Source organism: Lipophrys pholis (genome assembly GCF_963383615.2).
Source record: "Lipophrys pholis genome assembly, chromosome: 4".
Classification (NCBI taxonomy): Eukaryota; Metazoa; Chordata; class Actinopteri; order Blenniiformes; family Blenniidae; genus Lipophrys; species Lipophrys pholis.
Genome location: NC_137637.1, coordinates 1,156,078 through 1,174,155, shown reverse-complemented (window position 1 = coordinate 1,174,155; position 18,078 = coordinate 1,156,078). Strand labels below are relative to the sequence as shown.

General features: G+C 43.8%; 1 protein-coding gene across 1 annotated transcript; it reads right to left on the bottom strand.

The window, feature by feature from the left end:
* Window positions 1–1,485: 1,485 nt before the first annotated feature.
* On the bottom strand, window positions 1,486–17,651 carry LOC308108407 (receptor-type tyrosine-protein phosphatase T-like). Its single transcript, XM_080461293.1, has 8 exons — window positions 17,522–17,651; window positions 14,469–14,618; window positions 14,143–14,316; window positions 13,899–14,030; window positions 13,245–13,370; window positions 9,656–9,819; window positions 2,686–2,821; window positions 1,486–1,745 (listed from the first exon to the last, which is right to left on the bottom strand). The coding sequence occupies exons 1-8, from the start codon at window positions 17,612–17,614 to the stop codon at window positions 1,692–1,694; spliced, it is 1,029 nt and encodes a 342-aa protein (XP_080317419.1). The 5' UTR covers window positions 17,615–17,651; the 3' UTR covers window positions 1,486–1,691.
* Window positions 17,652–18,078: the final 427 nt, after the last annotated feature.

The window sequence follows — 18,078 nt, the reverse complement described above, 5'->3', positions numbered from 1 at the left end:
GGGAAGGAAAGTTATTGTACAAAGTCCTGTTGTTTTTCACAGAAGTGATCAGAAAATGGCCATTTTTCCACACAGGGTCAAACTCAAATTTAGGAAAGTCCACATTTTCCCCTGGCTGCAGGTAAGGAAGAGTGTCCTGATTACAATTAATCACACTTTGTGCAGTTTGAAGACAAAATAAATCCACAAAAAACAAACTTGTTTTCTTGTCATTATTGTGAAGCTTTAACTCAAACTTGATCTGCTTTGTTCTGGACGGTGGAAAAACCCCGTAAATGTCCAAAAATAAACTGTCTTCACTCTCACACAGCTTCTCTTCTTTTTCTATGACAAAACCATTCCTGGTAATGCGTCTGGTGTGATGTTTGTTTGTTTGACTGTGGTTGTTTTATTTACATCGAGGGTGGATGCACATTGTAAGATTTTAACAACTGATCATTGAAATACAACAAAACTGTCTTTCATCACGCGGCCGGCAGAAGGAGAGAATAAGAACAAAAAGCTTTCGCTGTGTTCTCATTCTTCACTCGTAGTTTTGTTTACGACAACTGTTTTGAAAAAATTGCTCGTCAAAGGAGAAGAAAATATTTTTTTAGGAGCCAGTTCCAAATTTGAGGCCCCGTTGACACAACATTTCACGTGAAAAGACATCGTCTTTCTGTTTTCGTTTTAGGAAAAGTTTAAAAACGATGTAGTGAGCGCGTTGGGCCACTAGTTGGTGTTGTTGTTTGTTTTTGTAGTGAAACCACACACAGGCAGCAGAGAAATATCTGCTCTGGACAGACAACCAAGTTGGATTGTTATTATGGTGACTGTCAAAATAAAAGTACCAAGTCCCAGGAGAATATGGAGTCATGACATCCCGGAGGCCGCCATGTTTGTTATTGTCGCAGCAGAAGAACGACTTCGGTTCGGCCTTCGACACGGAGTCGGGAGCATTTTGAAAAAGCCGCGTGATTCCGAGCGGCGCCGTCGTGTAAACGGACAAACAAAACATAAACGTTTTTATGCATTTTCACTCAGAAGCGTTGCCGTGGAAACGGGTTCCCCGGGTATCATTAACCTTTACGAGAGGCACAAACTTCAAGACAATTGAAACGGAAAACAATCTTCCAGCGTGCATCCGACCTTCAGAGGGAGACGACATTCAAGGCGTAGAATATATCTAAAAAGGAAATACTGTACAATAGTCACATCACAGCCCGGCAGAGGACGGAGCGGGGGGGTGGGGGTGGCGGGTGGGTGTTGGGGGGGGGTTGGGGGCGCTTCTTTTAAACATCTGCTTTTTTTTTTTTTTCACATATCAGTTTTTTCTTTTTTCTTTGTACAAGCATGTAAAGTCCTCAGTCTTGCTGAAACACACACACACACACACACACACACACACACACACACACACACACACACACACACACACACACACACACACACACACACACACAAAACCAGTGTTGCTCTTATTTTTAGCCTTGTTTCTGTACAGGTTGTGTGTGTGTGTGTTGTCATACACACTCAGATATGCATGCCCGCTCTTACTCACACACACACAAACACACACAGACGTTCACAGGTAGGATCTAGGACCACACAGATCCAGTCCGAGCGGTGTGTGTGTGCGTGTGTGTGTGTGTGTGTCTCGGCGTTGAGAACGACAGGCAGCATCGTCGTCGTCGACGGAGGTTTCGATGCGATCAGAAGGAGCTGAGCGCCTCCAGAGCCACTTCGTAGCAGAATTTATATTGTTCCTGTGAGGGAGGGAAGCAAAACGCCGAGTCAGAGACAAAATCTTTCATTTTGAAGTGAATATCTGCTCATACACACAAATAAAACATGGAAACAGAAAGCTGTCTGTTTAAACAACAACGGCGCTCGAGCCACTGGAAACGCAAGTTTTTGCAAACGGCTCCCAAGGTGGAACTTTTCATAAACCCTCCGTCTCTGTTGTCGTGGAAACGGGCCACAATTTACTTTAATGCGCCACTGCCTCCGAGGGATATCAATAATTTCTACAAACTTCCAGCTCTTTTCACGGCCTCTTGTTTTATTCTGTGGCAAAGCACACAGGTACGTGCGCCAGGAGTTTTTAATTTCATCGCGTTTTCAGGAGCGACTGAGCTCCGTTCAGAGGAAACAAGTCGCGGTGCCAGGAACCGTTGGGCCACATCTGTATGTGAGGAAAACAACTCTTTACAATCACCACTGAATCATCACTCAAGCTGTAAATATGGAAAGTCGCTGATCACGTGTTTGTGTGTGTGTGTGTGTGTGTGTGTGTGTGTGTGTGTGTGTGTGTGTGTGTGAGAGAGCAGGTGCGACGCAGTCCGAGGGTGTGAGTGAGTAAATCGATATGTTCGTAACGCAGGAGATGAGAAACGCGTTGAGGCAGCTGCTACCTGAGGATCTGTGTGTGTCGCCACGAAGTGTGTGTCTGCTCAGTGTGTGTCTGCTCAGTGTGTGTCTGCTCAGTGTGTGTCTGCTCAGTGTGTGTCTGCTCAGTGTGTGTCTGCTCAGTGTTTCACAGTGATGTCGCTACCTGACCGACCTAGTTAGCATCGATATGAGCTAACGGCTATCATGCTAGCGATGCTAACTCGGTTTCGCAAACAAAAGTGGCGTTGGTGAAGGTCTGCGCTCTACCGAGTGTAGCTCTAGTTTTTAACGTGCGGTATGGCTGTAGATGCTCACCATGGTCTCCACCATGTTCGTCTTGTTGTTCCTCAGAGTTTTGACGGTGTGGAAAACGTCCACGATGTTCTGCTGCTGGATCATCTCGTTGATGCTGCAGATGGCGCAGAACGTTCCAGAACGTCCTCCACCAGTACTGTGGGGGTGGGGGTGGGGGTGGGGTGGGGGTGGGGGGGGATGGGGGGATTAGCAAACGTCATCATCATTAAGAGACAAAATGTTTAAACAGTCACACTCACTGAGCTCCACTAATGAATTCACGACGTTTGGCCACGTTCGCTCAACTTCCACCAAGACTTTCTACGATGAGTACTTTGTACACAGACAAAAGGCCAACAGGGCGGACATATTTGTGTGTATATCAGCTGTGTGTACTGGCTGCGTGCCCCGCTCAGCGGTCAGCGCTCTGGCAGGCAGCAGTCGGACCACCCAGCATGAAAACAGCTCCAGACTTTCCCACCTCGCCTGGTTCCAGCTCAGTTCCTTCGGCATTCACACTGAATAAAACATCCAGGTGCTGAGAGGTGGACTGGCAGCCGTCACAGGAATCTACCTGCTCTGCATCTACAATGCCAGGACTGCCTCGGCTACACAGGACGGCTCGGAGAACGGGAGACGGACTTTCTCATTTTTGAGAGCACGACTAATCAAATAAACAATGTTTACTAAATTAGTTTGGACTCAAACACGAGAGTAGCCATTATTCACTTAATGAGTTTGAGCTTTTATTTTTGTGGGTTTTTTCTTTAGACTTTCCAGGGTCAGAACCTAATTCCCAGGTAAGAAAGAGAAAATGAGAGCAGATACATTTTACATCAATGCTGTCAGATACATTTGAGGGCTAAAATGCATTAATACTGCGAACCTAATTACTGGAGAACAACCAGCAGCAAAACTGAGACGGGCCGAGACTGGAGTGGTGGTGAGGGTCAGAGCAGCTGAATAACTTTTTACACTTGATACAGGAATAATTTATTCATCAACTGTAACAAGAATGAAAGCTGCAGACATTTAATCAGCAGCGGTTTTCTTACATCTACAACCGACTTTAAAGTCGCAGCAGGGTTACGAGGTTCTGCTGTTATGGTAGATTTTAGGTACATCTAAATATGCATGGATACAAATGTTATTTAATTGCACAACTGTTTTATGTAATTCTTTAGCAGTAATGTGACCATGTTGGGTCGTTTCAGTGAATACTAAACAGAAGCTCAGTACGTTTCTCTCCGGCGTGGTTGAGCTTTCAGAGTTCTATGTCAGTAATTCACTGCCATAACACCAGGGGGCGCAATCACATGAAACGCATCAGTGGAGTGTTTACTTCCTGCTAGGAGATGGCGTGTTGTGGCACAGTTATTGAAGCATTTTGTGTGTATAGGAAACAAAACTGAAACGGTTGCATTGTATATGGAACTGGAAAGGTAGAATAGTGGAAATGATGTAGTAGATTGGACCAATCACAGCTTTTAGGTTTGATTGATTTCGATGTGACAAGTTACCAGAAACTGGCCTCAAGTCATGTTCTTGTCAGCTCATGACTCGTATCTGTTATTGCAGGACTGTGGCTCTCAGTTTTCTCGATGTTGTAAGCCGTTACATATTTAGAACTGTGTCACGTTCAGAACGCAGTTCATAAGTTTTTAGATCCTTAATTTCAATTTTCAATAACAACAAGGGGCGGATATTTTTTAATTGATATTTTTAATTTCTGAGTGGACCAACGAGTAGTGTGGAAGTCCAGAACACCTAACCCGAGACCAAGACCTAGACGAAACCAAATGACCAAGACCAAAGCATCCCGAGACACGATCCAGACTTTAAGAGGCTGAAAACGACCAGGAACCTGAAAATGTGGCTTAGAGACCAAGTCCACGTGAGACAAAACTCTCTTTATTCTCCCTGTCGTTCTTAAAAAGTTTCCCGTCCACACGACACCATGAAAATGACTTAAAATGATGTAGTACATATTCCAGGCCTATAGGTGGTGCTGTCATGCCGCCACAGAAACACATGAACATGTTTTTTTTTCATATTTCGAGAAATCCAGTATCTGGTCTTATTAAAGCGACTAGCAGCTTCTGCAGCTCCACCAGGAGCAGGCAGTCCGCCATGTTGGTCTTGTTCAGTGACATCACAGAGGGTCACGGGGTTCTGGGTCGAGAGGCGGGGCCATGACATCATTGTGTTCATCTAATGTCCACCCGTTAAAGCAGAGGCAGCGTTTTCTAATGTCTCCACTGTGGAACCCGTTTAAAAGAAAAAAAAAAGGTTTTCAGGCTCCTAAAACGCTGCGGCGCGTCGATGATGGAACAAAAACGATGGTTACATGAAACAGTGTTGTCCTGTGGGCGGGGCCTAAGACTACAACACGACCAACTAGTGTCCTATCAACATGACCTAAAACTCTAAGCACACGTGTGACATGGATTTTATAAACTTGATTGAGTTCACAAAATTTTACTGAATAAACGAAGGAAACCATGAATCGAGCAAAGAGAGAGAGAAATCTCGATGCGGGAGCAGACGGAGAATGTGAAAACTCTGATGGCGTGAGGATTATTGGAGGCTTTGGACCCGTTGTACTGTACAACCTAAGTGCTCCAGCTTCCATCAAAGATCGTCTCTTGTCTGAAAACTTCACGCTGACTTTAAGAAGTGAAGAAAGAGTGTTTCTTTACGGGTGTAGTAATTGCATCTGGAGGAAGGAGGCGCCGTTATGATCTCATGCAGCTTTTAATTAAATGTCCGGACGGGGCCGAGCGCGACTGTCTGAGGTCGTCTCCAATCAGCCACAAAATCAACGCCTGCACTTTATGCCTGACGCCTAATTTCAGCCCATCACGACTTTGCCCTCATTTCTGTCGGTTAACGTTTACATCAGTTTGAACTCAGTTACGTATAATGAAGAAAACTAGCAGCTAATGTTGCTTCATGAGGCAAGAAAACGGTTTCAGGAGTTTGCAAAACTTTTGCGACACACAGAGATCGACCACAGTTTGAAGGTCTTATTAAACTTTGACACGTTTGTGGATCATTATAAAATTGAAAAGCTGGTAAGGACAAATAATGTTCCACTTTTATCTGATGATTATCCATTTGCATGACATTCCACCCATATAGTGTAACGTGGAACTATGTAAAGTAAAGTTTCTTTGTTGATTTTGATTAAAATAGTTGCACATTCTTGAAATCTTGTTTAATTAGATAACTGTACGGGTTCGTGTGTTGGCTCTGTTGAGCTTCAGTTTTTGTTGCGCTCGATCAAAATCCTCCATCGCTGTATCTCCTGGTAAAACAGGTTGATGTGTTAACTGCTCCTCACTGCTTCCCAGAAGGTTTTTTTTTATTTTCCCCCTCTGTGATTCTGAAGAAAATGAGACGTGTGCTCAGCATTAAACACCCGTCAGCGTCCGAACCAGCAGAACAAGCGAGGAGCAGAAAAAGAATAATCCATTTTCAGCAGCTCCTGATTGAGCCATCATGTTTCTCCTTATCACTGCTATTACAGAGCGTGTGAAATCAATAGCTGGGCTTGATTAGCCGGTGCGGCTGTCTTTAGCCAGAAGCAGAACACGCTCACATCCCCGTCACTCACAGCGGAAAAGTTCAAGAATTCAGTCCTCAAAAAGATGTGCTGCATTTGTTCCCACACAAATTCATTTCACTGTTCAGCAGCATTTCTTTCTATAAAGAACTCAATTTAAAGTGGCAGATAGCATGTCGCTACGATAACCGACAGAATGAATCTCGAGGGGATCAGATGATGGGATATGTATCTCTCAGTATGTGTATTCCCATAAAGCACCGGCTTTAAAACATTGATTTTTATAGGTATCTTGAGATTGATTAATATGGCTATATTATTTTACAGACGACCTGATTCTGGGTCAGGGTTTCGTACGTAGCAGAGCTGCTCCCTTGCTGCAATCTACTGAAAGTCATCCCTCCATCCAACCTTTTGTCGGATGGTACAGGTTTGCAATAAGCGAAGCCCGACCTACGTTTTTTGAGACCCTGGTGGAGTACCAGGGGCCCGAGAATTGAGCAGCCATGTTATTTTATAGGTGAGTGTTTACAGTCAAACATATGGCCACTTGTTATGTTAGAAAAGTCCCAAAACAACAGCTGATTCAGGAAGTTGCATAATGTTAGTTTACAAATCCACATTCTCATCCACATATCCTGATTTAGCTGAAAAGCCAGTGAGATGGTGAAACTGCTGCAGAAATTGAAGAAGGTTCAGATTGCGTTTGTGCAAATAAGCATTAAAAGTGAGCGTTTACATGATTTTCTCTTTTTATTTGCACTAAAATCCAAGTGAAATCTTGGACATGTCATGTATAGGCTACAGTTTGGGCCGGGCAACTCAGGCCCCAACGTGTCACGTAAAAATGCCTCGTTTCAGAAATGTTTTGAAAACCAAGTTAAGTTACATGCTGAAAATGATGTAGTAACAAGTTGGATTGTTATTTTGTTGACTGTCAGAATAAAACTACCATGTTGGATTGTTATTACGGTACCTGTCTAAATAAAAGCACCAGGAGAATATGAACTGGGAGTCATGACACCACGGAGGAAACTTTGTTCTGATGGTCTCTACTGAGCATGTGCAGAAGAACTATGTATTACGGCTGCAGTGACCATACACAGTAGCAGCGTTTCAAAAAAGTTGCGATTCCCCCCGTTACCATGGAGACGGTGTCTGAACCAAAACACAATAAAAGTTTTGCGTTGTTACTTAAAAACGTTGTTATTGGAACGTGGCCCAAGTGAAACCTCGGCGTTGTCGTTATCTGTCGTTATCTGTCGTCTACAGCGTTTCCCCCCCTCTGAACTAAAACGACTCCGACACGCCTGGTTTGGGCTCAGTCGCTAAGTAAATTAAAAAAATAAAAAAGGCCTAATGAGACCAACCATGTTGTGATCGGGTGGTTGACAAAATATTGATTGACAGATGTGGTTCATGTTACTTCTATAAACATTAAATGACTCTTTCCACATGTAACCGACAATCAATCAAACACAGACACAGAAAACACTGAAAACGCTCCAGATAGAAAAGAAAAATCAATGGCTTTGTGATTGGTCCAATGAGCTGTGACCGAAGAAGCTGATTGGACGAGCGGCGGCGATGCGCTTCGGGCTGCATGTTCCACTGTGAGCCAACTCCCCTCTAATCTCTCCGCTATAGATTTTACAGCTTGTTTCCCTTCCTCATTATCGGCTTCATTTGTTCAGCTCAGATAAGAATGATACGGAACATCGTCGTATTTGTCTGCAAACACACACGACAGCATGAAAACGGCGTTAATTAGACGAAGGCTGTTTCCTCAACTTGATCTGGAGTCGCACGTGTTAGTGAATGAAAACACCATAACCTGGAAATTATGTTCCCATTGGTTTTGATGCAAGAAAAAACAACTCTCCATTAGATTTAATGTTTTTTCCCCAAGCTTGAAAAATAAGTGCAATTTCAACATGATCCCGTTTCGAATGACGTCTGAGTGGAATTTTGACTTTTTGATTCTGCTGCTTTCAGCGACTCGACCTTGAGCTTCAGGAGGTTCTCCACATCTGAAATCTTCACCGCCTCAGACTATTATGGGACAAAAAACAAACCCTGTTGCTTATCAATAAACAAGCTTTCTGCAGCCTTCAGCATGCACGTTTTCACAAGTCAGTGCGGATTCGAAGCTGACGCTCCTTCAGAAGCAGCCACTTTCCACTGATTGGGTCTCGGCGTTGTATTATCTTTGCTCTTATTAAAAACAGTGCGCTCCCCGGTGGACAAATTAGGAAGAGCAGTTACTTTTTTTTTTTTTTACATTTATTGTCACGGCAGTTTGGATCCTCCGGTACGCCGGTTTCATCCTGCGGGTCGTGTGTTTGAGACCAATGCTTTATATAAACATATATAAACAGTGGTGCCACTTAAGGCCAACATTGGGCCGTCATCGGCGGCTCTTTTTCTTTTTTTTACATGTTTTTTTAAGGAATATAATGTAGAGCAATGTAAAAGTGAAAGCAATTGAGGCAAATCTATATTAAGAAATAACTGGAAATACACACTGATGCAAAATCAGGGGTCTCAAACTCCTTTTAGTTCATTGGCCACAAACTGCCCAATTTCACCTTGAGGGGGCTGGACTGGAAAAGTAATGCCATAAGAACCTATAAATTTAAACTTTATAGTATTTCTTTGTTATGACGCAGAAAACATGTTTTGTAAAAGTCTATATTTTTCCAAATCGGTACAATTAGTACCAATAATTATGAACATGAGGCCAATTGTAATGATGAAAAACGTAATGAAATGCCAAGAAAATATCTATAACTGTTGCATTTTGCAGACTTGTGAATGCATGTTTTTGCGAACTCCCCCAGACTGTACGGCTTCCAGGCAAGTTTGATAGCAACAAGCCAGAGTGGAGCCTCTTGCGGGCCGGTTTTGACCTACGAGCCTTATGTTTGACAACGCCTGTGCCTGGTATTGTACCGTACCATTTAAAACAACAACAAAAACCATCACAATCGTAACTCTGAACCTGTTAATCCATCTACTGGGAGAAAACTGGAGTGATGCTGCACAGCCAGCATAAAAAAGATTAGACAATATACAGTAAGAAACAATATTTATACAATAATTAGGTTTGGATGTTAAGATAGTATTAAAGAGAAAAGTATTGTAAAGAATAAATCATCTAACTGATAAATTGTGGTTAGTTTTTCGGTTACATGCTTGATTTTTATTAATTGAACTTTTTTTTTAACAATCCTGTCAACATTTTGGAAAATGATTGAACTTTCCTACATGATGTTCATTTAGTTTTGACTGTCTGGTACATGATGAATGTTGGCAGTTACAGTTGATGAGTCAGAGAAGTGAAACAAGCCGATTAAACTGTGTGTTTGTTGAGAAAGTGTAAGTTTGCAGGTGTGCGATTCCAGTTGCTCAGGATTGAACACTTACAGGCAGTGTACCACAGTCCTCCCGTCGCCTCCGTCGTACTGCTCCTGCCACTTGGCCAGCCTCCGCACCAACTGCAGGATGGAGCGCTTGGAGAGAGGCGTGTCCCTGTAGGCCGGCCAGCCGATGAACTGGAAGTGCTGCACCAAACGGTAACCGTCCTGTGGCTGCGGGGAGACGGAGGGCGATTAGGACGATTCTCTCAAACATTAACATCATCAGTTGAAATTATATCTTGAGAAAAGATGCAAACGGAGCTGATCTATTGGAGAAAAAAGACATAAAATGGTAAATGATGTCATTAAAATGGTCTTCAGTTTAGGTCTGTTTACATTGGAATGAGTTAAAAGTGAAAATGCATCACGTTTGCTGCGTTTTGGGAATTATTTCGCAAAGAAAATGTACTTTTTCACCTGAAATGGATAAACAGGGATTAAATTTGTCTTTATGCTGTTCCACATTCACCAATCAGCCTCCACTGGCAGCACTGTGGGGTTTGGTGTCTTCCCTGAAGATGAACACACCGAGACGGACAGACGAACGTCAGGATTGAAAGACGACCCGCTCTCACCGAGCCTCGGTCGCCCCACAAACAGCTCTGCACTGAAAACGCCTGGAGCTGTGAAACGAGCTGGAAGAGGGACGATTCTGGACAAACCCCGATAATAAATAGCGAGTTGTTTTGGAAAGAAGCTGCCAGTCACTTCAGTGCCGTGCTGCTGTAGGGGATTCGTCTCATTCAGTGATAATATACTTGTGCGAAACTGATACATAAAGCATTTTTAATGTGTTAGCAGGGGCTTTTATGCTCCAATTAGTTCTTGTTTGGAACAAATGCCTTTAAAAGAAAATAGGATTGGACTCAACAAAGACGACGGCTCGCAATGTTTTAATTCAATTTCATGGCGCGCTTTCAGTCGTCTGGCCTGAGGGGGTTGGCATCCACCATATGAAATACCAGAAAGCCGCCATCAGTGTCAGACTGATTTACAGCCACACACAGTGACGCACCCTGACATCTGCACACACACACACACACACACACACACACACACACACACACACACACACACACACACACACACACACACACACCACACAATAAAGGCTTCTCCTCTAAGTACACCTGCACCTCTTCACTTCATTCTTATAAAATCAGCTCTCATTTAAAACTTTCTCCACGACTCGCTCTACCTCCCCTCATGGCTATTGTTTTGTGCTTCCCTTATTTATATATTTCCATTTCTCTCTCTAACACCCCCCCCCCCCCCCCCCCCCCCCCCGTTTCCCTCCTCATTTGATGGCTTAGTGGTTGGTGGTACAGACTCAGCGAGGTTGGAGCTGCTCTCACAGTGTGAGATGTGCTGCTATTGCGATGATATGAGCCATTTCACACTAGACCGGTGATGTGTTGGAGAGGAGGACACACACACACACACACACACACACACACACACACACACACACACACACACACACACACACACACACACACACACACACACACACACACACACAATGTAGAGAGTGGGGTAGTGAGGAGTTCACTAAGCGCTATAGGAGCATTCAGACGATGGGGCACCACGAGAGTCGTACCGTCATGGATGAGCAAGAAAATGAGATGAGGAGTGAGTAACTAGAGGAGGCAAGAGGGGAGGAGAGGAAGGGGAATCTAGAGGGGTGATGAGGGGATGAAGGAGGGGGCAGAAAGGGAAGGTAGAGAGGAGATGAGGGGATGAAGGAGGGGGCAGAAAGGGAAGGTAGAGAGGAGATGAGGGGATGAAGGAGGGAGACAGAAAGGGAAGGTAGAGAGGAGATGAGGGGATGAAGGAGGGAGACAGAAAGGGAAGGTAGAGAGGAGATGAGGGGATGAAGGAGGGGACAGAAAGGGAAGGTGAGGGACCTGTTTATACGGCAACGTTTTCAAGTGAAAAGGTAAAACTGCCTCTGCGGTTGTGGGTGTCCCGTTTACACGGCAATGGCGGTCGTTACCACTGAAAACACAACTTTACGAAAACGGCTCCTTAGATGGAACTTTTCGAAAACGTTCAGGCTCTGTCGTTAAACGGGACGCTGCTACTGTGTACTCCCACCATGGCCGGAAAATGCAGCTTCTTGAAAATGCTCCGACTCTGTCAAACAGACCAATTTTTGGAAAATGTGCTGAATCGGTCGCCATGGAAACGGGCGAAAACTCAACTTTTCTGAAACGCTGCTACTGCGCGTGCTCACCTCGGCCAAAGTAAACAAATGTTCTGCACATGCTCAGTGGCTGGCCAATCAGAACATTGTTTCCTCCGTCGTGTCATGACGACTTGAAACGTTGCGTAAACAAGAGAAAGAAACTTCTGCTTGTACTTCCTAAACGGTCCTCATGGGGTCGTCAGCAAACTATCAGAGCAGTATCTCAAGATGATTCTGTCATCTTTGAGTGAATCGCATCGTTTGTTGTGATAATTTGTTAGATAAAATTGAAAAACCTTCTTTATTTCTCTATAAAGAAGTCAATAAATTCAGCAGGTCACTGCGGCCACATGAATTTTTAAACAACCTCACAAACAGCACTCGTCACCTCGGCTGTAAATTTTACCTCATGACATTCTCATTATGAACAGATTACCAAGAAAACACACTTCTCTGAGCGCCGTCGCCTGTGGCTAAACGGGAGAGCATCGACACACAGTCTCCCGCTGATTTCTTCTGCTTGAGGTGAATGAAGTCTTAAGTAATGGTGGTAATTTCACAAAGTTTTCAGAAAAAGAGATTAAATACAGAGAAGTGAGGTCAAGATGAATTATATCAAAAACAAAGTGCAGGCTGTGTTATAGTTGCAGTCATGAGAAACTTCATGGAAATGTCAATTTGTCTGTCCACTGAGCACCCAGTGGGTAAAGGTAGAATAAATCACATGTTTGTACTGCAATAACAGCTATAAAACTGTAATATATACAATTTATTACAGCCAGAAATTTTTCTTATAAAAGTGAAAAGGAAATAAACAAATCGTGCACTAAACACAAACAGAACAAACTCTGGTAGTATATTTATCTTTATGATACTAAAATAATAGTCTAATAAATTCAAATGTCACTGGAGTCTCTGTGTAACAAAACATATCTTCACTTATCAACACATTTCTTAAACTAGAGCAGGAATCACACACTTTAAGATTTAAGTTGGTAAGTTTGTTGTTGAATTATGTGAAAGTTCACTTTAAACAAACGTCATCAGAACATAATGACCCATCGAGGAACAATGGTTCTGGTCCGATATCCTGTAAAGGACATTTTTAAAATTAATTTAATCTTACTTTTAAGACTGCTATCTATCTATCTATCTATCTATCTATCTATCTATCTATCTATCTATCTATCTATCTATCTATCTATCTATCTATCTATCTATCTATCTATCTATCTATCTATCCATCCATCCATCCATCCATCCATCCATCCATCCATCCATCCATCCATCCATCCATCCATCCATCCATCCATCCAGGCTGTAATTCCTCCAGAGCGGTTCAAGGTCCAGCAGGAGTCGCAGCAGATCTGCACACTGATCTAAAAGCCGAGGAGGAAAGGTTAAGTACCCGGGCCATGTTGCAGATCCTGAAGATTCGGTTGATGATGTCTTCATCGATGTCGGCGGATATGAACTCCACTTGGATGGGACCGTAGCAACACGAGCTCTTCTCTGGCCAGTACTGCATACATAACTGCTGGGAAACATGGAGGGACTCGGCATGAGACTCGACAACAATAATAACCAGCAGACACTTTCTGAACTGCGCCTGTCAGACCATCAAACAGAAAAGTCTTTATTCACCTCCTCTCATCCGGCTCTCACAGTCAAACTCTGATGATTCAGCAGAACAGATTTCATCAAGTTTACGTCCAGAGAGACTGAATTAGTCTCCGTTCACACTGCAGGTCTTCATGCTCAATTCAGATTTTTTGCTGGGATACGATATTTTTTGCCTGATCGTTCATGTTACATTTTAGAGACGACCTCTATCAGAGTGCCGTGTGAACCTGATCGGACCCGACCGTTTGTGAGTCCGGCCTCCGGAGTCACCTAACTCTCAGTCCATGCTTCTTGCTCTCTGCACCCGTGTGTGTGGTTTCCACTTAAAAACAACCAACAGCATCCCCTAGTGGCCCAACATCCTAACTACATGGTTTTCACCTGTTTGACACAGCAGCGTTAGAATGCGAATAAAGAAGAGGTGTCGACGCTGCCGTACCTGCGCTGCGTCCATCTCGTTGAGCATCACGATGGAGGAGCAGTTGTAGTCGAACACCAGCCTCCAGAAGTCGCCCATCGTGTTTGGCAAAGGATGCTGGGTAACGATGAAGGCCGCTGGCTGTTTGTGGCTCTGAAGTGTTTGAAACGGACCAAAATCAAACCAGAACCAGAAAAAAGAAACAACCAACAATAAATAGGAACTAATTTCTCCACATTTCTTCCGATCACGGATTCGAACTCACGTCCATTAACGCTGCGTTGATGTAGTTAGAGCTCTCTCCGTCCACAGATATGAGGAAAGGCAGGCATCGATCTGCCGATAGCACGTCCATACTGCGGTTCTTGTCGTGGTTCCTGGGTAGCAAACCCACGCTGCAGTCCTCTGGACGGACTCTAGGGGTCACTATGTTCAGAGTCTAAACCAAACAAAGAAATTATGAGGTCAAATCTTCTGACGGCTGATTGTGTGTGTGTGTGTGTGTGTGTGTGTGTGTGTGTGTGTGTGTGTGTGTGTGTGTGTGTGTGTGTGTGTGTGTGTGTGTGTGTGTGTGTGTGTGTGTGTGCTGACCTGAAACTCGTCTTTGATCTGGCTGGAGTTGGTCTGCGGGTCCAGTCTGCTGATGTTGTAGTAAATGGCTCTGAACTCACACACTGGTATGGCTGTGTTCCCACATAGACACGCTTCCAAGATGGCGTCGTGAACGAACACGTACTGCTCCTGGAACAACAATCACACCATTCCTGGAGTCAGTAGAGTGAGAATCCTCCGGCCTGGATGTAGAAACAGCTTTTCACCACATCGTTCCAGTTTTGTAAAGTAGCACAGAATGAAGACATTGGAGCTCAGACGTAACTCCAGGTTGTTCATGCCTGCTGCGGCGCACAAATCTGCTGCAGAATGATGCAAGAACTCATTTCTACACTTCTTATGGAATTCACCAGCCGACATGTCAAACATAATGATCGTCGGCCCAGAAAAGGCTCCAATCAGCCAAACCACCAAGCAAATGGTCAAAATGTCAAATTAAACATGCTTAAAAAAAACAAAACATGTTTTTAACAAAGAGTAAGAGCAGCAACCCGAGGTGAGATATCATGACGCTGCCATGAAAGAAGGAGCCATGAAAGACCTGGTTGCTACCAAACAAGCCTGGAGGCCGCGCTGTCAAGGTGTAAAAACACCCAGAATGCAACAGTGGCAGGGAATTATTAGACATTTCACTGTATTTTGCACCAGAAAGTATCATTAAAATGACCTTTATGTTGAAATTGTACTAATCTTTGGTAGAAATAGTTAGATTTTCCAAAAATATCTACATTTTCATCACCAGAAAAGACTTTTATTGAACTATTTTACTGGTCCACTCAGGAAGAAACTGGTCTGAATGCGGTCCTTAAACTAAAGTGAGTTTGACACCCCGTGATTTAAAGCAACAACTATAATAAAGCACTTCATATCTGAACCCTTTATAAAGAATGTGTGTCAAGTAAAAACAGAATCTCTGATGTGTTGTTAAGATTCAAGGCATTAAAATCAGTATGAAGATACATGACATGTCAATTATATAATCCTATCGCTTGCAAAATAACACAAATGACATATATTGAACTCACAATGAGCTTGAGTTCATACATTACTGACAAAAGACACTAGATATAACTTACTAGCCTCATTTTTATAAAATAGATATCAGTTCAAGCAGATTTTTATATTTTTAAGATAAACGCATCAGTCATGTGGACACTTCCTCTTCAAAACACTCAGTAATCATCACAGTGTTTCCACTAGGCTCCATGCTTTTCCTTTAAGTTATTCTAAAGCAGTGTTTGGTCACTCTCCCAGCATCACCTGGCTGCACCTTTAACCGTCGGTCCTGCCGTTGTTCCACTTTTAGCAGCAGTGAGTTCAGTTTGTATTTCTGTCTCTCTTGTTTCGGCTCACGCTGCTGTTTGTCTGCTGCCACTCGCTTTTTCAATTTGCTCCTCATTTTATCTCCTTGTCTCGTTCTGTTCTCCTCTCTCTCTCTCTCTCTCTCTCTCTCTCTCTCTCTCTCCACTGAATGTTAATTCTCGCCCTTGGAGCAGCGAGGAGTGTTTAAAAGCATCAGTGGAATGACCTCTTCTGGCCGATACCTACTCCTGTGTCACACACACACACACACACACACACACACACACACACACACACACACACACACACACACACACACACACACACACACACACACACACACACACACACACACACACACACACACACACACACACACACACACACACACACACACACACACACACACACACACACACACACACTTCTTTCCCCCGTGCCTTTTAAAAGATTAATTGCTTTGTGTTGTGCGGAGCAGGATTATAATAGCGTCAAGCGGCTCCAACACTGACACAAATTGCTCCCACACATTTTCCAACGGCAGGGCAGGATGCATTTAGCTTGGTTTCAAGTGTGTATTTGAGGACACACACACTCTCACACGCACACACTCACACACACTCTCACACGCACACACACACACACACACACACACACACACACACACACACAAAACGAGGCTTCACACCGCCGCTGTCTCATGAAAACAATCAATGTGACGCCCTGGGTAAGTTTTCCGAACCCCCGTTCAAAAAGTCAATCTCGGGCTCTGAGCCGGAGATGTCAGTGTGGAAATGAGGCTGTTTCTCTTTATTCCTGGAGAAGTTGACTTTTTGGATATTTCTTTTTCATCAGTAGCACAAATGGGATGCAGAGGCGGGATGGATTAGGTCGGCTTAAGGTGGCTTAGAGAAGAAATGAACACTCCTCTTCTGATACGAGACACACTGCGCCGGAAGACAGCGGCTCTTTAAAAGTGATTGATACGACAAAATTAGAACAAATCACGACACTGTGTGAAGGATACTGAGCAACTCTGGGCTCAGAATGTGACTTTTCAGGAAATAGATGTGTGTTTTGAAGCCGTGTGTATCTCTGGCAGTCGATCACGTCCAGACTGAGAACAGTAAATCTGTCTGCATTTCAATGTGTGTTTGTTTGATTTAGAGTTTGTGTGCATAGTCTATATGTGTGTTTTTTAGTACTGGTGTCATCTATTATTCAGGGAAAGTTAAATATTAATAGTCTGAATAGAATGGATGATGGATGACTGGAAGAAGCATCGTCTCACTTTTATAATATCCTCCTCTGGATTCACATTCGATTGCAAACAAAAAGTCTATTGACAGTCTGTTTATGCCTTCCCTGGCAAACAAATAGACTTATCGGAGTATTTGTGGCTGAATTAAAGATGTAGACAGTGTCGATATTGGTGAATTTATACTTGAAAACTTGAAGTTTAATCCAAGATCAAAACCAAAAACATGTCTTTTCCAAAGAATTACATTTTCCTAATGAATATTCATCGATGTGTTGAAGGTGGATGTTCTGATACCACATTTCCAAAGTACAAGTACTAACCTTCAGCTTCTTGCCGATATCGAGTACCGATACAAGTACTTGTGAAATGCCATTCGGTCTACTCCGTGGCCTTTTCCGTGTACGAGCACTCGGACCAGACACTGGATACTGCTGTGAGTATGGGTACATCCTGAGATTAAAACGCTCACCTCAGTCTGAACCATGTTGACCCTTTGTGACCTCAGCTCCCGGATGCAGTTGAAAATGTCCACCACTCCTTCGTTCTCCGCCATGTCCAACATGATGTCCACTGCGATGAAGCAGCCTGTCCTGCCGGCACCGGCGCTGCAGGAAACAAAAACCATAAAATCAGAACTGTGAGGATCTACTGTATTTATTAGGAATGCCGGGCATGAGTACTCGTACTCATAAAGCTGCCACCGATACCACGACACCAATACCACGACACCAATACCACTTTATGGCAGGGCGCGGTTTACGGCACTTCACTGCAAGGCGTGGGCGGCCATTGAGGAGCGCCCAGTCGTCTTTTTCAAAAATTGATCGTCCAAATGACAGTTGGAGACTCGCTGCCTAAAGGCCTCTTCATCCTCCATAAGAACAAGACGAAAGTTCGGCAGTGCGGGGTCCTGTCGAACAAAATGACGTCATTTCCTTCTTCCAGCTCCTTCTGGCCGAACAAATTAGTTTGGGCTGTGCCAACCGCCCTGGCCGAACTATGTAGGAGCCACACTGCCGAAACTTC

Excerpts from the sequence above, each read along its gene's own strand:
- LOC308108407 (XM_080461293.1), bottom strand. The coding sequence starts at position 17,614 with ATGTTGGACATGGCGGAGAACGAAGGAGTGGTGGACATTTTCAACTGC. Across the intron at positions 14,619-17,521 it reads TCAACATGGTTCAGACTGAG|GAGCAGTACGTGTTCGTTCA; the intron begins GTGAGCGTTTTA and ends TTGTTGTTCCAG. Across the intron at positions 14,317-14,468 it reads AGATCAAAGACGAGTTTCAG|ACTCTGAACATAGTGACCCC; the intron begins GTCAGCACACAC and ends TGTTTGGTTTAG.